This window comes from Microcaecilia unicolor, chromosome 9 (genome assembly GCF_901765095.1).
Source record: "Microcaecilia unicolor chromosome 9, aMicUni1.1, whole genome shotgun sequence".
Classification (NCBI taxonomy): Eukaryota; Metazoa; Chordata; class Amphibia; order Gymnophiona; family Siphonopidae; genus Microcaecilia; species Microcaecilia unicolor.
Genome location: NC_044039.1, coordinates 32,750,698 through 32,773,277, shown reverse-complemented (window position 1 = coordinate 32,773,277; position 22,580 = coordinate 32,750,698). Strand labels below are relative to the sequence as shown.

Below are 22,580 nucleotides of genomic sequence, written 5' to 3'. Positions count from 1 at the left end.
AAGAGGCCTACCCCGACGACGAAAGAAAACTTACCGGGGCAAAGACTGGAAGTACGGGAAGGGGCAAACGAAACCCAAGGGGGTTTGCGGAGTACTTTCCGAACTTTTTTGGAACTTTTCCGAAGAAAAAACACGTCGATTAAACAACGGACGCGCGAGGTCGACTCTCCGGGGCTCGACACGGCAAAAAACACAGCCGTACCGAGTGCGGACGAAAGAAGACTGGCCGGCTCGAGCCGGTTTCGGGCGGGAAGACGGCCGCGCATGCGCAGTGCGCGCGGGTGCGCGAGGACTAGCAAAGGACTTTGCTAGTAAGGATTCCGATTGGAGGGGCTGCCGTGGACGTCACCCATCAGTGAGAACAAGCAGCCTGCTTGTCCTCGGAGAATTAATACTACAAAATATGATACTGATAAGAGAACATTTCACCGTGTTTCATGGATTCACTCCAACATCTGTAATACATATAGAATCCCAAGGTTATCAATAGTCACATATACTCTGAAGGTGGGAGACACATATATGGACTTCAGATTTGTTCCGTGTGTATAGAATGTCTGTAAGGATTCTCCAGTATCTACGTTCCACCACTGTAAGTAAGTAAATAAATAATCATCATCATTTCTGGGCACAAATTAAATGCAAAAATCATAAAAAATTAGATTAGGTATATACCCTACATTCTAGATCAGTGGTTCCCAAAAATGGTCCTGTAGGCACCCCAGACATTAAGTTTTTTAGGATATCCATAATGACTATTTATGAGTGAGATTTGCATGTAGATCTCTCTCATGAATATTCATTGTGGATATCCTGAAAACCTGACTGGCTGGGGTGCCTGCAGGTCAATCAATATTGTAAATTCTATTAAATGTTATCAGTAATGTTTCCAAACCGCTCATTCTACAGTCTTGTTCTTTAAAATAAAGTACCTTAATTTCAAATATAAGAACAAGGGTTCTTAACAGGTGATGCCTGCCCCCGCCCCCCCAAGGGTATGGGAAAAGGTCAAACGGGATGCAGAGAAGGGTCTTGAAATCTGAGACAGCTTACTGAAACTTTATAGACAGAATGAAGGCAGTTATTAGGACAATTATTGGTAGTATAACTGAGTACTACTATAATTTAGCAACATGTTAACAGTTAACGCTGTTAGCGACATATGTAGCTGTCGATAGTCACTAGTGGACATGTGGTTTAGGAAGGGGAAGCAAGGGTTTCATTCATCAGTTAAAGCAGTGCAGGAATCAAAAATGGTTAAGAACCCCTGGTCTAATCTAATTTAATTTGAGCCTTTATATTCCTTCAACTCCACATAAAGGCCCAAAACAGATTACAGTAATATAACCCATAACAGGAAATATAAATTTCTCAGTTAACACAATAATCCCTACTTTTTGGAATCATGTCAATGAATATAACACCTCCTGATAGCCAATTTTTTAAGAATAGCATCACATTCATTTATTTACTATTTTTTATGATATTTAATTTTTGATTAAGCTTTCTAGAGTTATGTTTTAACCTATAAAAGTGCTAAAAAACTGAGTTTTTATATGTTTTGTGTAATAATACTTATGTGATGTTCTGCCCTGGTACATTTCCCAATGTTGGAATGCATGTCATTGTCAGTGGAACATACAGACATCAGATCACAAAAATCACAGCACTCATTAAAATGAGCGTTTTAAAATGGTTTTTAGGTGATTTTTAATTGAAAAAAATAGTAATGTTTATTGCATGCAGCCTATTTTATAACATCTTTTTGTTATTTTATTGTTTTTTTGATGGAAATGCCACATTGGGTCATCTTATATTTATTTATTTTTATATTTACAGCCCTGTTTACTAAGATGTGTTAGTGTTTTTAGCACGTCTACACTTAGCGCACATGCTAACCATGTAGGCGCCTATAGGGATATTATAGGCACATACATGATTAACACGCGTTAAAAATGTTAATGTGCCTATAACGCTGTTTAGTAAACAGAGCCCTTAGTTAGTTTTAAGCTTTGTCCTTTAGAGTGATTTTGGTTTCAAAATGAATTTTGACCATAAGTTATTCGATGCATTTGGTTTTTTAGTCTAAGTTTTCTGCTAGTTTTTTTTTTTTGGATTAGCGACCTCTGACCCATAGTGGGACGTATATACCAGCATTTTTGTAAGCAGCATCAGAAGTGCTGCCAGTATTAGCACTGCCAGAATGCTGTGTGAGGTTGCGGTCTTTTGGAGAGAATTTGTAAGGAGACTTTCAGGCTCATTTTCGAAAGAGATGGACGTCCAAAAAGTGACATAAATCGGCACTTAGACATCCATCTCCGAATCGGTAAAATCAAAACCCGATTTTGGACGTCTCTAGCTGAAGTCCGTCCAAATCTCAAGGGGGCGTATCGGAGGCATGGTGAAGGCGGGACTTGGACGTTCCTAAGACTTGGACGTCTTTGAGCCATAATGGAAAAAGCCAGAGACATCCAGCACTAAAACTTGGACGTTTTCACCCGGACGTGTTTTTATTACGAATAAGGCACAAAAAGGTGACCGAAATGACCAGATGACCACTGGAGGGAATCAGGGATGACCCCCCCCTTACTCCCCCAGTGGTCACTAACCCCCTTCCACCCTCAAAAAAACATTATTAAAAATATTACCTGCCAGCCTCTATGCCAGCCTCGGATGTCAAACTCAGGTCCATGACAGCACATGCAGGTCCCTGGAGCAGTTTTAGTGGGTGCAGTGCACTTTAGACAGGTGGGCCCAGGCCCATACCCCCCCACCATCTGTTACATTTGTGGAGGAAATAGCGAGCCCTCCAAAGCCCACCACAAACCCTCAGTACCCACATATAGGTGCCCCCCTTCACCCGTAAGGGCTACGGTAGTGGTGTACAGTTGGGGGTAGTGGGTTTTGGGGGGCTCAGCACACAAGGTAAGGGAGCTAAGTACCTGGGAGCATTTTATGAAGTCCACTGCAGTGCCCCTTAGTGTGCCCAACTGCTGTCCTGGCATGTCAGGGGGACCAGTGCACTACAAATGCTGGCTCCTCCCACGTCCAAATGGCTTGCATTTGGACGTTTTTGGTTTCGAAAATCGCCAAGAGTCAAAGACGTCCAAATCTAAGGACGTCCTTAGATTTGGACGTCTTTCATGGTATTTTCGAAACAAAAGATGGACGTCCATCTTTTTTCAAAAATGAGCTTTTCCCCACCTCTGGATTTGGACGTTTTACAAAGACGTCCAAATCCAAACTTAGACGTTTCTTTCGAAAATGCCCCTCTTTGCTATTTAATTTTCATCAATTTTTATTTTTGTTATTTTTGTTACATTTGTACCCCGCGCTTTCCCACTCATGGCAGACTCAATGCGGCTTACATGGGGCAATGGAGGGTTAAGTGACTTGCCCAGAGTCACAAGGAGCTGCCTGTGCCTGAAGTGGGAATCGAACTCAGTTCCTCAGTTCCCCAGGACCGAAGTCCACCACCCTAACCACTAGGCCACTCCTCCACTTCAATATGTGTTGTGATCTACTTGTAGTTTGTGTATCAAGCTGTTTGTCTATTTTCTAGCTAAAGCCAAGCTGGCAAGGTCATTTCTAAACACCACTTGGGTAGGCGTCCTTCTGGTTTATAAAATACTAACCATTGCTTAATTTGTATACGTGTCAGAAGTTATATGATTTTGCTTCTATATGTGGTCTGACCATTTTTATATACACAATATTTTTTAAATTTATGTACTTTTTTTAAATAAGTGTATAATAGGTCCTTCATTTTATGATTTACTCAATTATGTATTCATCATTTATTTTTTACCAATCCATTTTTGTTTTATCCTGTTGAAAGTTATCTTTGAGCCCCTGACGTAGCCCTTGCATGGGTGAAACACGGCTAGTGTCAGGCTTGTTTGGTTATATTTTATCTATTACAAAGAATAAAGATTTGGAAAAAGTTCCTGGTTTTTATATGCTGTTTTCTACCGCTATATTGGATCTTGCATATCATCTGCCCTATTATATCTTTTGACAATTACTAGAGTTGCCATCTAAACACCAATAAGTTTGTTTGGTTCCATTCTCTTTCCATACAGGACTCCTTATGTTTATCCCACACACTTTTGAATTCTATTACCATTTTCATCTCTACCACCTCCTGTGGGACAGCATTACAGGTATCTACCACCCTCTCCGTGAAAAAGTACTTCTTGACATTATTCCTGAGTCGGCCCCCCTGCAACCTTATGTCATATCCTCTAGTTCTACCACTTTAAAAAAATGTAAGAAAATTTTAATAAAAAAATGTACAACATAAAAAAAAGTTTTCAATCGACAGTGAAAAATTGAATAATATGGCTGAAAATGAAGCGTATGAGATAAATTATTCCAAACTGCAGGTGCTTTGATATGGAAATGAGCTATTCAATGATATTCTCCAAGATAAACCTTGCATTAACAGAAAATGCAAAAGTAACTTCCATTTCAACCTTAGGGCTTTGGATGTCCTAGGTAAAGATAAACAACAAATAAAAAGTTTCAAAGACTTCAAGCAAGCCAATTTAAATATAATTCGCACTTGGAGAGATAGTCAATGGTGATTTACTACTACTACTACTACTTATTTCTATAGCGCTACTAGACGCAGTGCTGTACACTTGAACATGAAGAGACGGTCCCTGCTTGACAGAGCTTACAATCTAATTAGGACAGACAAACAGGACAAACAAGGGAATATTAAGGTGAGGATAATAAAATAAGGGTTCTGAACAAGTGAATAAGGGTTAGGAGTTAAAAGCAGCATCAAAAAGGTGGGCTTTTAGCTTAGATTTGAAGATGGCCAGAGATGGAGCTTGATGTACCGGCTCAGGAAGTCTATTCCAGGCATATGGTGCAGCAAGATAAAAGGAACGGAGTCTGGAGTTAGCAGTGGAGGAGAAGGGTGCAGATAAGAGAGATTTACCCAGTGAACGGAGTTCCCGGGGAGGAATGTAGGGAGAGATGAGAGTGGAGAGGTACTGAGGAGCTGCAGAGTGAATGCACTTATAGGTCAATAAGAGAAGTTTGAACTGTATGCGGAAACGGATAGGAAGCCAGTGAAGTAGTATCCTTCTGCGCTCACCTGTCCTGCTGGGCCTCTCTAAATGGACACCATGACCCTTAGTGGCAGTCTCGCAGTACTATCACTAAGGGTAAGCTTTCCATATAAGAAGGCAATCAAACATATAAATGGCAAGTGACCGACTCACCTGCAAATGCGCAGTAGAGACTTCCCTCTCAGTCCCGCCCTCGCGTCAAGATGTGATGACGTCAGAGGGCGGAACAGAGAGGGAAATGGACGCTGCCGCTGGAGCCTGGAGACGAAGGAACATCGCCGGCGCACCAACCTCCACCCCATCCCCGATGTCGCCGCCACCGCTCCCGCCCCCCTCCGTATCGAGCCCCTGAACATGACAGCGCCTCTCACTTCCGGAGAAGAGAGGCGCTCTCATGTCAGTGCAGGGGGCCCGGCACGGAGGGGGGAGGGAGCGGCGGCGAGGAGGGTAGCTGGACATGGAGAGACAGCAGGGCAGAGAGGAGTGTTGCTGAACATGGGGAGAGAGCAGGGCACAGATGAGGGTTGCTGGACATGGGGGAGGGCAGGGGAGAGAGCAGGGGTGGGAGGCCAAGTGAAAGAGGAGGGTTGCTGGATATGGGGGGAGGGCAGGGGAGAGAGGAGGGTCGGTGGATGGGGTGCGGCCAGGGGAGACAGGAGGGCTGCTGGACATGGGGGGAGGGCAGGGGAGAGAGCAGGGTTGCTGGACATAGATCGATGGAGGGGAGAGGAGGGCAGGGGAGAAAGGAGGGTTGCTGGACATGGGGGGAGGGCAAGGGAAAGGGGAGGGTTGCTGGACATGGGGGGGGGGGAGAGGGCAGGGGAGAGAGGAGGTTTGCTGGACATGGATGGATGGAGGTGAGAATTATTACATTTTGCAAAACACAAATCCCGCCCGTTTTAACGGGCTTAACGGCTGATAAGACCCACATAACATTGGAATCTGGTCAGGTTTTGCCTTGTAGCACTATAGAAATGATAAGTAGTAGTAGTAGTTTTGGCAGGATCACAATCCTTGCTGTTCTCATGTTCCGTCCCAGTTGTCCTCTCCACAGGACCACATTGAATACCTCCACTAATTTAGATGCCAATTTCACTGCATATTTCTTATAGAACTTTGCATTGTAGCCAACTAAACCTGAGGACTTCCCATGTGTCATTTCCTTTATGGCTCCCCCACTTCCAGCTCCTCATATGACAACTGTGGGTGGACTGTCTCCTACAAGTATTTTTCGATCTGACTGCCCGTTATAGTCTCCTCCCCTATATACAAGGCATGATAAAAATTTTGAAAGCACCACCGTTTCATATCTTTATTTGCGTCACATACCTATCCTGCTCCATTTTTCTTTTTTTAATATGTTTATTGCAAAACAGTAAACTCATATATGACAAACATTGAGGGTTCCTTTCATAGGCAAAATAAGGTACAAAATCTCAATAAGAACAGAAAGCATCACTAAAAACAGAAGATTTAAAGAAGTGTAATAGAAAAAAAGAAGGAACATCTCATACACTGACAGGAACTACAAACTGCCAACAATATGTATAAAGTAGCATTTCGTCTCGGGGCCTTCAATTTATTGGTCAATAATCTAATGGTCTTACTCCCATGTTCGTAGAATCTTTGTTTAGCTATCTCCATTTGGAAAGCCACTTGTGCAGCCTGCAGCTCTTGAAGTTCCTGTTTTACCTGCAGTAATTCTTGATAAATTGTCCACTCTCCGGTTCTTTTATATTGTGTCTCAAGATATATTCACGGGATTGGTTAACTTTTCTCCTTTCACTCTTTTTGTCTTTTTGGTGCGTCCCTAATGCAATGAGAACTCCCCTAATATATGCTTTGCAACCTTCCCATAAAGTTGACTTGTCTATCATCTAATTATCATTACAATGAACATACAATTTCTTGCTTTAACCTTTGATGATATTCCTCCTCATCTAGTAATGATTCAAGGAGACTCCAAATCCACTGTTCCTTATGCTCATTCATTATCTGGACCTCTACCCAAACAGCTGAATGATCTGACCAGATAAGCGGTTCCACCCCCACCCATCCCACCCCTTTGATATGAGACCTCCTTACCAACATAAGATCTATCTTTGAAAAGGTGTCATGTACTGTAGAATGTAGTGTATGTACTCTTTAGCTGACCAATTTCTGTACTGCCACGTCTTCTAAATGTAGATCCTTCAAGCACCATTTGAAGTCTTCCCGCTGTTTTCCATATTCTGCCCTCCTCCCCTGTAGGAGACCCCCACATTATCTAATCTTGGGTTAATCGTAAGGTTAAAGTCCACCCCCCCCCCCCCCCGACAATCAACCATCCCTCAGCACACCCCTCACAGAATCAAAAAATTCCTGTTGCCCTATATTTTAACTTCTACTATCAGAAATCTCCCCCTCTTATTCTTTAGTCTATTTTCTACTTTATGCCTAGTAGAGAATAAGACTCCCACCCCTCACTTTCTGTACGTTTGACGATTTACTCCATAGCATTGCAGCTGGTACCGTCTAACCCGCATAAGCCATTTACCCTGATGTGTTTCCTGTAAAAATAAGATATCAGCTTGTATTCTTTTGGCTTCTTTCAAAATCCACATTCTCTTTGTCTGTGAATTCAAGACCTTCATATTCCACCACACTATTTTCAACCTTCTACCCTGTGGTCCCTTATTTTCTCACCTGGGCTTCTCTCCCTCCACTCCCCACAACTATCATGGCTTCCAACATCAGCCATCCTGATGAAGTAAACATCACCCTCCCCACTGACATGTTTCCCACAAATTACATACCTTCTCCTGCATCACACCCAGAATCCCTCACTACAATATCTATTTTCCCCCTCTTGTGCTGTTCACACTCATCCTTCCCAGTCACGCTCACACCCCGCTGTACCAATGATCCATAGGGACCAGAAGTCCATTAGTGTCCTGCATCAGAAAAAGTCACTATCCTCTACAAATTGCACCAGTTCTAAGCATCTTTTAAGAGTACACCATTGTACGAATGCTTCCAACAGTTTAGAGCAACCCAAAGGGGAAAAGCCATCTGTAGCGCACTCTCTCTGTCTGGAACCAGTCACTGCTCAAAAGTCCTTCCGTTTCTGCAGTGCTCCTACAGCTAGATCTGGTAGGATAACCACATTGTGCTAATCTCAGTACAAAGTTCTTATTTCCCGCACGGTGGCCAGCATTCTCTCCTTAACTTCATACTCATGCAGGCAGATCACAATGTCTCACAGTTTATTGGACCATGGCTTGCCCAGTGCTCAGTCTAGCTGGATTGGCTAGACAGCTGTGATTGGCTGACAGAAACTTGGAGGGACTTAATGGAAAGGGAAGGACATCTAAACAACTGATTCATGTGGTGCAGTGCTTAGAGCACTGGCCTGGGAATCAGAAGGTGGCTGGTTCAAATTTCCCTTTTACTATTTTTTAATTTCGACGTCCCCAACTGCACTTGCATGTTTTTTTTTTCTTCCGATTTTTGCTCTCTGCATGGGTCCGGGCAGCACCAACTAAACTAAATTTGCTCGGGGGACCTGCATACTGCTGTCATGGAGCTTGGGATGATATTTGAGGTTGGCATAGAGGCATCTCAGGGGGACCAGTGCATTACTAATGCTGGCCCCTCCCACGACCAAATGCCTTGGATTTGTTCGTTTTTGAGCTGGGGCGCTTTGGTTTCGATTATCGCTGAAAAACGAAAACGCCTAGCTCAAAAAAACGCCCAAATCTTATGCATTTGCCCGGCACAAACCGTATTTTCAAACCTAAAGATAAACGTCCATCTTTTTCGAAAATATGATTCGGCCCGCCCCTTCACGGACCCGTTCTCGGAGATGGACATTTTTACAAATGGGCGTTCGCGTTCGATTATGCCCCTCAATATCAACCGGTTCCCCTTTGTCCACATGTTTGTTTACTCCTTCAAAGAATTGAAGTAAATTGGTCAGGCAAGATTTCCCCACACAAAAGCCGTGCTGACTTGGTCTCAGTAATCCATGTCCTCGGATGTGCTCTGTAATTTTGTTTTTAATAATAGCCTCTACCATTTTCCCCGGCACTGACGTCAGACTCAGGATGACTGGCTTCTGCATGCATGTGCCGTGGCAGTTCTGAGTGCAGGGGACATGGGAGACATGCTTCTGGTGCATGTGCGATTAGCATACATGCGCAGAGATGAGAGAGAGGTCCCCGTGAGAGGAGGGGGAGTAAAGAAGCAGGCTCAAAGGCCCAGATGAGTGTGGCGCAAAAGCACCAGGTTAAGGAGTGCCCTGATTAGCCAGTTGGCCTAGCAACAGATATGGGGAGAGAGAGGGAGTTCCCAGATGTGAAAGGCTTGAAAAACGCCCGAAGAAACGGCCCTGATTGGCACGAGAGCATCCAGCTACGGGGGGGGGGGGGGGGGGGGGCTGGAGTGAGTGCTGTGCAGGACGTTAGAGCCAGAGCCCAGCTGCAGGGAAAGGGCTATCTGCAAAACAGAGTCGCATCTAGCACGGCTGAAATTATTTAAAGACCCCTGGGTTTTTCCAGGTTCAGGGGCAGTCAGGAGCAGTAGGTGGCTGGCTGGAATGCTGCAAGGTGGAGTAGCTGCAGTATTGAGAGGTGAGAGATGGCTGGGGGCAGTGCTAATGCTGGGGACTATTTATGTAGTAGATACCTGTGTGCTGGATGGTCAGAACTGGAGCACTATAAAAGCTCAAAAGTTGAAAAGGTATTGTGTTTGTGTGTGTATTGGTTGACTGCATTGATCACAGCTCTGAAGTGTGGATGTGGAATGGGTGAGATTACTTCTGCAAGGTTTGGAACCTTCACATGCAACATGTGATGTCACCAGAAAATAACAGCTGGTCAGTTGGAGAGACCTAGAAAGAGAGGCAAGTGTGAATGCAGTCTGGGATTTGACAGAATTTAGAAGAGGGGGGGAAGAGGTCAGAGGTTTTCATGATTTTCAGTAGTCTGGGAGACTAAGGGTACTGATTCTGTATGAAAGAGGAAGGAAAACATCTGTGTTTAGAGTGAGAAAAACGATGGAAACTAGAAGTTTATTCCAGTTGATGTAAGAGCTCTGAAAAGGGTCTGAAGAGTTTGAGACTTTAGAGAAACAATATTCCCCTAAGGAATATGACAGGGAATTATTTGAGAGAGCTTTTTATTTCATGATTTTGTTTTAAAAAGGAAGCTGGTGTCTTAAGAAGCTGGGTTTTTAAAAAAGCCTTTAAAACCTGCTTCTGGGGAAGTGTAACTTCAGGAAAGAACTGTATTTTAAAAGTAAATTCTGAGTTTTCCTTGAATTTCTTGAGGAAGAGAGAAAATCAGAGCTGAAAGCAGTATAGAATGTTGGAAGCTGCATTGAAGCTGAAGTGACCCATAGCTTGGAGCAGCTTCAGAATGTTTTTAGTGCTGCATAAGGATCAGTGCTGGAAACAGCTTAGAATGTTCAGCGCTGCATAGGAACTAGAGGCAGCTTGGAATCTGAGCAGGACTGAAGGCTGCCTAGAGATTGACAGAGCCTGAGACTTGTCATTTTGCTGAATTTATGGTCTCCTAAGGAAAAAAGGTTTGTGTGTTGCTCTAGTGAGATTGAGCACTGATGAAAGAGAACTGCTCAAAGTGCATCAAAAGACCTTATTGGGATTTTGGGAAATTAGAGCAGACAAATCAACGCTGGTTGATTTAAGCAGCAGAGGTGTCAAGGGTGGAGGTGTGCTTTACTTCAGGGGAAATCATCCCACCCCCAACACTGTGACAATAGCTAACTTGCAGAGAAGCAAAGCATCTACTGAAACCTAGAGGGTACTACACTATCTTGTAGGTCTTTTAGGGCAATGGCCCCTTCTACTGGCAAGGTGGTTTTTCTTAGTCAACATAAGACCTTTGAAGTCAGAATGATTGAATATTTTAACACCCAACAGAAAGGACTTAACAAGGATCTGGGGTTCCTAGCCCATTATAAACCATAAAGCTGTATGTCTCTGTTGATCACCCCACCCCTCACCTATCCACACCCATCCTGTTAGAATATCAATGATATGCTTTGATGTCCCCATGCATACCTCCTACCCACCCCCATCCTCCCACCCTGTCAGACTGTCATAGTAATGCTTGAATGTTTTCACTTATATACACTGTCAGCTAGCACATTTGCTTATTTCCGATCTGACCAAGAAGGGCAACCTTTGAAAGCTAATCAAGAAATGTATTAAGTTATGTCCAATAAAAAAGGTATCATTTTATTTTATTTTCCATATTTTATTTTGTTTGATTTCTATTGATAATCTTTCTCCTCCGAAACTAACTTACTCTCAGCCCCAAGTCCAGTGAGACCCATTCTGCCTTAATCAGGTTCTGAATGGATGCATCGTAAGGGCCTTAAAAGGATCTGTAAGCCCCCTCATGATCGATGAAAATGGAACTCCTAATGCCGAAGCAGAAGGCTCCTCAGTAGAAAACACTTCCAGTGTCTCAAAAATTATGAAACCACCTCAGTACTTTCGGATCATCCTCCTCCTCAGGAGTGAGCTCTACCTCCTCTAACGGCTACTTCAACAGTGGCTCCTCTGAAAAGACTGAGGCCACATCAGATAAGGAGGGAGAAGCAGAGATAGCCTCAACTGCCCGCTCCTGGAGGTCTAAGCGAGATCTCTTAAGAGCAGGAGGGGTAGCGGGGCGAGAAACTGAAGCACCTTGCAGAATCTTTTAACTGTCCCTGCTTCAATAAATAGGCCTGGTGTAAGAATATAAACTCTGGAGAAAACAATGATCCCGATACAGCTGAATGCTCTGTTGGGCCCTGCTGCAGTAAAAATGGCGGTTGTGCTCCATGTGTGATCCGACTGATGCTGCTCCTCACTGCCAGTCGGCCCCAACAAAACGGCACCTGTTCTTGCACTCATCTGCATCAAACTGTGCACCACCCCTGCCGGACAGCGCAAAGTCCCCAGCGTATTTGTATACTGTGCCAAATCTGAAAATGTGCTGCCGCCAACCGTTTCCTCCAAGTCCTGCAGGATTCCCAGCTTCCACGCACTGCAACGCCCCAACACTGGCCTGCAGGTCACACAGTAAGAACACAGCTTAACTGCCTCTGCAAGAGGTCTCATTCACCCCAATTGTCATAAGCGCAGGACAATGTGTCCCAAGCAGTGAGCCAGGATCCATCCTCTGCACCAAATAGAACTTGAAGCCCCTCCAGGCTGTTCTGAGCCAAACTTTAACAGAAAAAAGCAATACTGGGGAGTGGAGGAGTAGCCTAGTGGTTAGTGCAGCGGACCTTGATCCTGGGGAACTGGGTTCGATTCCCACTGCAGCTTCTTGTGACTCTGGGCAAGTCACTTAACCCTCCATTGCCCCAGGTACAAAGCGAATGCTACATACCTGTAGAAGGTATTCTCCGAGGACAGAAGGCTGATTGTTCTCACTGATGGGTGACGTCCACGGCAGCCCCTCCAATCGGAATCTTCACTAGCAAAGTCCTTTGCTAGCCCTCGCGCGCGCACCGCGCATGCGCGGCCGTCTTCCCGCCCGAAACCGGCTCGAGCCGGCCAGTCCAGTATGTAGCAAGACAAACTCTTAAGGGAAGACACAACTCCAAAGGGGAGGCGGGCGGGTTTGTGAGAACAATCAGCCTGCTGTCCTCGGAGAATACCTTCTACAGGTATGTAGCATTCGCTTTCTCCGAGGACAAGCAGGCTGCTTGTTCTCACTGATGGGGTATCCCTAGCCCCCAGGCTCACTCAAAACATCAAACATGGTCAATAGGGCCTCGCAACGGCGAGGACATAACTGAGATTGACCTAAAAAAATTTACCAACTAACTGAGAGTGTAGCCTGGAACAGAACAAACAGGGCCCTCGGGGGGTGGAGTTGGATCCTAAAGCCCAAACAGGTTCTGAAGAACTGACTGCCCGAACCGACTGTCGCGCCGGGTATCCTGCTGCAGGCAGTAATGGGATGTGAATGTGTGGACAGAAGCCCACGTCGCAGCTTTGCAAATTTCCTCAATGGAGGCTGACTTCAAGTGGGCTACCGACGCAGCCATGGCTCTAACATTATGAGCCGTGACATGACCCTCAAGAGCCAGCCCCGCCTGGGCGTAAGTGAAGGAAATGCAATCTGCTAGCCAATTGGATATGGTGCGTTTCCCTACAGCCACTCCCCTCCTATTGGGATCAAAAGAAACAAACAATTGGGCGGACTGTCTGTGGGGCTGTGTCCGCTCCAGGTAGAAGGCCAATGCTCTCTTGCAGTCCAATGTGTGCAGCTGACGTTCAGCAGGGCAGGAATGAGGACGGGGAAAGAATGTTGGCAAGACAATTGACTGGTTCAGATGGAACTCCGACACGACCTTTGGCAGGAACTTAGGGTGAGTGCGGAGGACTACTCTGTTATGATGAAATTTGGTGTAAGGGGCCTGGGCTACCAGGGCCTGAAGCTCACTGACTCTACGAGCTGAAGTAACTGCCACCAAGAAAATGACCTTCCAGGTCAAGTACTTCAGATGGCAGGAATTCAGTGGCTCAAAAGGAGGTTTCATCAGCTGGGTGAGAACGACATTGAGATCCCATGACACTGTAGGAGGCTTGACAGGGGGCTTTGACAAAAGCAAACCTCTCATGAAGCGAACAACTAAAGGCTGTCCTGAGATCGGCTTACCTTCCACTTGGTAATGGTATGCACTGATTGCACTAAGATGAACCCTTACGGAGTTTGTCTTAAGACCAGACTCAGACAAGTGCAGAAGGTATTCAAGCAGGGTCTGTGTAGGACAAGAGCGAGGATCTAGGGCCTTGCTGTCACACCAGACGGCAAACCTCCTCCAATGAAAGAAGTAACTTCTCTTAGTGGAGTCTTTCCTGGAAGCAAGCAAGATACGGGAGACACCCTCTGGCAGACCCAAAGAGGCAAAATCTACGCCCTCAACATCCAGGCCGTGAGAGCCAGGGAGCGGAGGTTGAGATGCAGAAGAGCCCCTTCGTCCTGCGTGATGAGGGTCGGAAAACACTCCAATCTCCACGGTTCTTCGGAGGATAACTCCAGAAGAAGAGGGAACCAGATCTGACGCGGCCAAAAAGGAGCAATCAGGATCATGGTGCCTCGGTCTTGCTTGAGTTTCAACAAAGTCTTCCCCACCAGAGGAATGGGAGGATAAGCATACAGCAGGCCCTCCCCCCAATCGAGGAGGAAGGCATCCGACGCCAGTCTGCCGGTGGCCTGAAGCCTGGAACAGAACTGAGGGACTTTGTGGTTTGCTCGAGATGCGAAGAGATCCACCAAGGGGGTGCCCCACGCTTGGAAGATCTGGCGCACCACTCGGGAGCTGAGCGACCACTTGTGAGGTTGCATAATCCTGCTCAACCTGTCGGCCAGACTGTTGTTTACGCCTGCCAGATATGTGGCTTGGAGCACCATGCCGTGCCGGCGAGCCCAGGTCCACATGCTGACGGCTTCCTGACACAGGGGGCGAGATCCGGTGCCCCCCTGCTTGTTTACATAGTACATGGCAACCTGGTTGTCTGTCTGAATTTGAATAATTTGGTGGGACAGCCGATCTCTGAAAGCCTTCAGAGCGTTCCAGATCGCTCGTAACTCCAGAAGATTGATCTGTAGATCGCGTTCTTGGAGGGACCAGCTTCCTTGGGTGTGAAGCCCATCGACATGAGCTCCCCATCCCAGGAGAGACGCATCCGTGGTCAGCACTTTTTGTGGCTGAGGAATTTGGAAGGGACGTCCCAGAGTCAAATTGGACCAAACCGTCCACCAATACAGGGATTCGAGAAAACTCGTGGACAGGTGGATCACGTCCTCTAGACCTCCAGCGGCCTGATACCACTGGGAGGCTAGGGTCCATTGAGCAGATCTCATGTGAAGGCGGGCCATGGGAGTCACATGAACTGTGGAGGCCATATGGCCCAGCAATCTCAACATCTGCCGAGCTGTGATCTGCTGGGACGCCCGCACCCGGGAGACGAGGGACAACAAGTTGTTGGCTCTCGTCTCTGGGAGATAGGCGCGAGTCGTCCGAGAATCCAGCAGGGCTCCTATGAATTCGAGGTTCTGCACTGGAAGAAGATGGGACTTTGGGTAATTTATCACAAACCCCAGTAGCTCCAGAAGGCGAATAGTCATCTGCATGGACTGCAGGACTCCTGCCTCGGACGTGTTCTTTACCAGCCAATCGTCGAGATATGGGAACACGTGTACTCCCAGCCTGCGAAGTGCCGCTGCTACCACAGCTAGGCACTTTGTGAACACCCTGGGCGCAGAGGCGAGCCCAAAGGGTAGCACACAGTACTGGAAGTGGCGTGTGCCCAACTGAAATCGCAGATACTGTCTGTGAGCTGGCAGTATCGGGATATGTGTGTAGGCATCCTTCAAGTCCAGAGAGCATAGCCAATCGTTTTGCTGAATCATGGGGAGAAGGGTGCCCAGGGAAAGCATCCTGAACTTTTCTTTTACGAGATATTTGTTCAGGGCCCTTAGGTCTAGGATGGGACGCATCCCCCCTGTTTTCTTTTCCACAAGGAAGTACCTGGAATAGAATCCCAGCCCTTCTTGCCCGGATGGCACGGGCTCGACCGCATTGGCGCTGAGAAGGGCGGAGAGTTCCTCTGCAAGTACCCTCTTGTGCTGGAAGCTGTAAGACTGAGCTCCCGGTGGACAATTTGGAGGTTTTGAGGTCAAATTGAGGGTGTACCCCTGCCGGACTATTTGCAGAACCCACTGATCGGAGGTTATGAGAGGCCACCTTCGGTGAAAAGCTTTCAACCTCCCTCCGACTGGCAGGTCGCCCGGCACGGACACTTGGATGTCGGCTATGCTCTGCTGGAGCCAGTCAAAAGCTCGCCCCTTGCTTTTGCTGGGGAGCCGCGGGGCCTTGCTGAGTCGCACGCTGCTGACGAGAGCGAGCGCGCTGGGGCTTAGCCTGGGCCGCAGGCTGTCGGGAAGGAGGATTGTACCTACGCTTGCCAGAAGAGTAGGGAACAGTCTTCCTTCCCCCGAAAAATCGTCTACCTGTAGAGGTAGAAGCTGAAGGCTGCCGGCGGGCGAATTTGTCGAATGCGGTGTCCCGCTGGTGGAGAGACTCTACCACCTGTTCGACTTTTTCGCCAAAAATGTTGTCCGCACGGCAAGGCGAGTCCGCAATCCGCTGCTGGATTCTATTCTCCAGGTCGGCGGCATGCAGCCATGAGAGCCTGCGCATCACCACACCTTGAGCAGCGGCCCTGGACGCAACATCAAAAGTGTCATAAACTCCTCTGGCCAGGAATTTTCTGCACGCCTTCAGCTGCCTGACCACCTCCTGAAAAGGCTTGGCTTGCTCAGGGGGAAGAGCATCAACCAAGCCCGCCAACTGCCGCACATTGTTCCGCATGTGTATGCTCGTGTAGAGCTGGTAAGACTGGATCTTGGACACGAGCATAGAGGAATGGTAGGCCTTCCTCCCAAAGGAGTCTAAGGTTCTAGCGTCCTTGCCCGGGGGCGCCGAAGCATGTTCCCTAGAACTCTTAGCCTTCTTTAGGGCCAAATCCACAACTCCAGAGTCGTGAGGCAACTGAGTGCGCATCAGCTCTGGGTCCCCATGGATCCGGTACTGGGACTCGATCTTCTTGGGAATGTGGGAATTAGTTAAGGGTTTCGTCCAGTTCGCAAGCAATGTCTTTTTAAGGACATGGTGCAAGGGAACGGTGGACGCTTCCTTAGGTGGAGAAGGATAGTCCAGGAGCTCAAACATTTCAGCCCTGGGCTCGTCCTCCACAACCACCGGGAAGGGGATGGCCGTAGACATCTCCCGGACAAAGGAAGCGAAAGACAGACTCTCGGGAGGAGAAAGCTGTCTTTCAGGAGAGGGAGTGGGATCAGAAGGAAGACCCTCAGACTCCTCGTCAGAGAAATATCTAGGATCTTCCTCTTCCTCCCACGAGGCCTCACCCTCGGTGTCAGACACAAGTTCACGAACCTGTGTCTGCAACCTCGCCCTGCTCGACTCAGTGGAGCCACGTCCACGATGGGGGCGTCGAGAGGTAGACTCCCTCGCCCGCATCGGCGAAGCTCCCTCCGCCGACGTAGTCGGGGAGCCTTCCTGGGAGGTGGCCGCTGCCGGCACCGCACGCGGTACCGACGTCGGGGACCTCAACCTGGGCGATGGGCCAGCCGGCGCCACGCTCGACGGTACCGGAGGCGCAAGCACCGCCGGTACCGGAGGGGTAGGGCGCAACAGCTCTCACAGAATCTCTGGGAGAACGGCCCGGAGGCTCTCGTTTAGAGCGGCTGCAGAGAAAGGCTGTGAGGTCGATGCAGGCGTCGACGTCAGGACCTGTTCCGGGCGAGGAGGCTGTTCCGGGCTGTCCAGAGTGGAGCGCATCGACACCTCTTGGACAGAGGGTGAGTGGTCCTCTCGGTGCCGATGCCTGCTGGGTGCCGAATCCCTCGGCGACCCAGAGCTCTCGGTGCCGACGCGGGGAGGAGACCGGTGTCGATGCTTCTTCGACTTCTTCCGAAGCATGTCACCGGAGCTCCCCGGCACCGACGAGGAGGACGTAGAATCCATCCGTCGCTTCCTCGGGGCCGAGGCCGAAGAAGGTCGGTCTCTGGGGGGCTGTACCGCAGGAGCCCTCAGGGTGGGAGGAGACCCACCCGAAGGCTCACCGCCACCAGCAGGGGAATGGACAGCCCTCACCTGCACTCCTGACGATGCACCACCATCCGACGACATCAGCAGACGAGGTCCCGGTACCACCGACGTCGATGCAGCTATCCGATGTCTCGGCGCCGATGCAGAGGCCCGATGCCTCGATGCACTCGATGCAAGGGCGGCCGAGGAAGATGGTCTGGACGCTGACGACGTCGATGCACTCGAAGATCCCGGTGCCGATGCCGACGAAGAGCCCGAGAACAAAACGTTCCACTGGGCTAGTCTCGCTACCTGAGTCCGCCTTTGAAGCAGGGAACACAGACTACAGTTCTGAGGGCGGTGCTCGGCCCCCAGACACTGAAGACACGACGAGTGTCGATCAGTGAGCGAGATAACCCGGGCGCACTGGGTGCACTTCTTGAAGCCGCTGGAAGGCTTCGATGTCATGGGCGGAAAAATCACGCCGGCGAAATCAAAGTCCGAAATGACGGAAAAAGAGCACCAAAAACTTTAGAGGGAGAAATCTCGACCGAGGCCGAAAAGAGGCCTACCCCGACGACGAAAGAAAACTTATCGGGGCCAAAAGCTGGAAATACGGGGAGGATTGAAACGAAACCCGGTGGAGGGGTTCCGGAGCACTTCCCGAGTACAAGAAAAGCTTTTCCGAAGAAAAAAAACACGTTCAACAATATGGACGCGCGAGGTCGACTCTCCGGGGCTCGACACGGCGAAAAATACGACCGTACCGAGTGCGGACAAAAGAAGACTGGCCGGCTCGAGCCGGTTTCGGGCGGGAAGACGGCCGCGCATGCGCGGTGCGCGCGAGGGCTAGCAAAGGACTTTGCTAGTGAAGATTCCGATTGGAGGGGCTGCCGTGGACGTCACCCATCAGTGAGAACAAGCAGCCTGCTTGTCCTCGGAGAAAATAAGTACCTGTATATATGTAAACCGCTTTGAATGTAGTTGCAAAATACCACAGTAAGGCGGTATATCAAGTCCCATTTCCCTTTACCTTTCCCTTCCCTTCAGGATGGAGACCCGACACGGACCGTGTTTCGGCGTACAAACCAACAGTGTGTTGTTGTTGACTACATTAGTTAGTTACTATGATCTGGGCAATATACCCTATTTGGCTCTTTCCAACTTTATGTGATTATACCTATAAGAACTTTTGACCCCTGAAGCAGGCGTTTGTACACCGAAACGAGGCCTATGTCGGGTCATTTTCTAAATAAAAGGACTGCATTTATCTCCATCCTGAAGGCCCAGTGTTGCTTTTTTTCTGTTTCTGTTTGTATGCTGGTCTACCCTTATACGGTCTGTGCCAGAACCGGTGGTGGGAGGCGGGGCTGGTGGTTGAGAGGAAGGGATAGTGCTGGGCAGACTTATATGATCTGTGCCCTGAAAAAGACAGGTACAAATCAAGGTAAGGTATACACATATGAGTTTATCTTGTTGGGCAGACTGGATGGACCGTGCAGGTCTTTTTCTGCCGTCATCTACTATGTTACTATGTTATCCTCTCTTTTGTAACTGAGTCAAACTTTAGTCAGACATCACTGCCGGCTGCTCCCCCCAAGCTCACAGTCTCCACAAGTCTTACTACAGATGAGAAAGGCTTAGAACTGATTCTCTGTTCCACACTCTACAATGAACATCTCCTTCTCCTTTCATTTTTTATTTTTTAAGGCTGTTGTGCTGGAAAACGTGAGCTCCACAGGAAACAGGGGAGAGGTGAAGTGAGTAAATTAGCAAGGCACCAGAGACAGGGATCTGAAGACCTCCAGATGACTTTGTAGACTCAAACCACCCACAAAGCTCAACTGGGGACCAGTTGACTAACTGGACCAGGAGCAAAGCACTCAAAACCAGAGGTTGAAAAGTGTGTCCATCCACCTGCTGGGGATAGAAAATAATGAGGAGCTGGACTAGATGCCAAGAAAGATAAATCTCAGCTCAGTTTTCAGTTCTCTATCTCCACCTGCTGGTAGATGGACACAACTATCCCAGAAGTTCTGGAATAATGGGAAGTTAAGTAATGTAAATGCCCTAACGGGTAATTTGCAATCTACAGAGTTTAAGGGACAATAAATCTGAGAGAGCTATTAAGTTTCTTGCTTTAGAATTTGTCTGATCCTCTAAGTGAAATTTTACATCTCCCAGCATAATTGCTGATGTAAATAAGTTACAATAATATAAAAATCAGCCTTAACAGGTTCTCAGCTTTCTTGTGGTCTATAGACTAAAATCAAATCTAGTGAACTAACACTGAATCATCTGTAAGTCTGGTATGCCATAAATTCTAAACCAGAGATCATCAAAAACCAACTCGTTCAAGTTTTAGAAAATCCTTATAAACTACTACTATACCCCCCCCCCCCCCCTCCTTTCTTGCCTAACCTGATACAGTGAAGTATTTTATAGCATGGGGGACATAATTCTACCAAAACAGGACAGTCATAATCTGTCAGCCAAGTTTCTGTAATAAAAAACAAACATATCCCTGAGTCAGAAAGCCATATTACAAATAGATCTTGCCTTAAAATAAAAACAAGGGACTGGTAATTAATTCTCTGAATGATTTAAGGGACATAGAGGAACTGAGCACAAACAGTGTGCAGCACTGTTTCTAAACTTCCTCAGTGGTCTGCTCCCTATAAATTACATCACTGGACCTGAGTACAGCGATAGAACAATCTACTAAGTAATCTGGTCTTAATACACACAACCTAGCTCTAGAATCATAATTAAAATTAGTATAACCAAGATACTGAGCATATCTGCAATCTATTCTCCCTCTCATCCCCACTGTGCATATAAAACACAGAAGCCACCAAAACAACATGAATGCAAAAGCTAAAATACTAAAACAGAAATAAATTCCAATCCCTCTTGTTTGCATGGATAACTAACAATGCCAAAACACTGCTGCACACTACAGATTCGCTTAAAACCAGGTGTGATCCTTTGGCTGGGCTCGCCGGTGAGAGGGCCCCCCCCCCCCCCTGAAGGTAGCCTTATGAGGCTGAACGGAACTCCAGATGGTAAGGGGGTTAAGGGCTTCTGGTTGCATCTTAGCGTCAGCAAAAGAAATGGCTCTGGTGCAGCTTTGGAAACTGGGGCTTTCAACTGGAAGATGGCAAAAGAGCACAGGTCTATTTCTTAACAGTATATACTGGCTTACCTTAACATATCCTCCAGTTGAAATAAGTATCTTACTGTCAGGGGAAAAATGGACATCTGTTACCCAGCCGCCATGTGCTATATCTCCATCACTTTCAATCACTTGGGAGCACAGATGGAGCAATTCACCATCTGACACATTCCAAATCTAAACAATAATAAAATCAGCATCATAATTGAGGAAGCATTTGCTTTCATTAACTTCTTATTCAATGAAAAAGCACACAGTGCTTTTCGTACATTGGAAGACGATAATATGAATCAGTACAATAGATCACCACCAACACTTCATGGTTCATTACGTGTTAGAGCGAATGCTACATACCTGTAGAAGGTATTCTCCGAGGACAGCAGGCTGATTGTTCTCACTGATGGGTTGACGTCCTCGGCAGCCCCCTCCATCGGAAAGTTTACTAGCAAAGGCCTTTGCTAGTCCTCGCGCGCCCATGCGCACTGCGCATGCGCAGCCGTCTTCCCGCCCGAAACCGGCTCAAGCCGGCCAGTCCAGTATGTAGCAAGACAATACAGTTCAAGGGAAGACTCAACTCCAAAGGGGAGGCGGGCGGGTTTGTGAGAACAATCAGCCTGCTGTCCTCGGAGAATACCTTCTACAGGTATGTAGCATTCGCTTTCTCCGAGGACAAGCAGGCTGCTTGTTCTCACTGATGGGGTATCCCTAGCCCCCAGGCTCACTCAAAACAACAACCATGGTCAATTGGGCCTCGCAACGGCGAGGACATAACAGAGATTGACCTAAAAAATTTACCAACTAACTGAGAGTGTAGCCTGGAACAGAACAAACAGGGCCCTCGGGGGGTGGAGTTGGATCCTAAAGCCCAAACAGGTTCTGAAGAACTGACTGCCCGAACCGACTGTCGCGTCGGGTATCCTGCTGCAGGCAGTAATGAGATGTGAATGTGTGGACAGATGACCACATCGCAGCTTTGCAAATTTCTTCAATGGAGGCTGACTTCAAGTGGGCTACCGACGCAGCCATGGCTCTAACATTATGAGCCGTGACATGACCCTCAAGAGCCAGCCCCGCCTGGGCGTAAGTGAAGGAAATGCAATCTGCTAGCCAATTGGATATGGTGCGTTTTCCTACAGCCACTCCCCTCCTATTGGGATCAAAAGAAACAAACAATTGGGCGGACTGTCTGTGGGGCTGTGTCCGCTCCAGGTAGAAGGCCAATGCTCTCTTGCAGTCCAATGTGTGCAGCTGACGTTCAGCAGGGCAGGAATGAGGACGAGGAAAGAATGTTGGCAAGACAATTGACTGGTTCAGATGGAACTCCGACACGACCTTTGGCAGGAACTTAGGGTGAGTGCGGAGGACTACTCTGTTATGATGAAATTTGGTATAAGGAGCCTGGGCTACCAGGGCCTGAAGCTCACTGACTCTACGAGCTGAAGTAACTGCCACCAAGAAAATGACCTTCCAGGTCAAGTACTTCAGATGGCAGGAATTCAGTGGCTCAAAAGGAGGTTTCATCAGCTGGGTGAGAACGACATTGAGATCCCATGACACTGTAGGAGGCTTGACAGGGGGCTTTGACAAAAGCAAACCTCTCATGAAGCGAACAACTAAAGGCTGTCCCGAGATCGGCTTACCTTCCACACGGTAATGGTATGCACTGATTGCACTAAGATGAACCCTTACAGAGTTAGTCTTGAGAC

General features: G+C 47.6%; 1 protein-coding gene across 1 annotated transcript in view; it reads right to left on the bottom strand.

The window, feature by feature from the left end:
• Window positions 1-392: 392 nt before the first annotated feature.
• Window positions 393-22,580, bottom strand: part of APAF1 (apoptotic peptidase activating factor 1) — a 140,285-nt gene continuing 118,097 nt past the window's right edge. The window contains exons 26-27 of the mRNA XM_030215021.1: window positions 20,905-21,051; window positions 393-590 (exon numbers count right to left, since the gene is read on the bottom strand). Of these exons, the coding sequence (XP_030070881.1) occupies window positions 444-590; window positions 20,905-21,051 (294 nt within the window). The 3' untranslated portion in view covers window positions 393-443. The remainder of the gene's footprint in view (window positions 591-20,904; window positions 21,052-22,580) is intronic.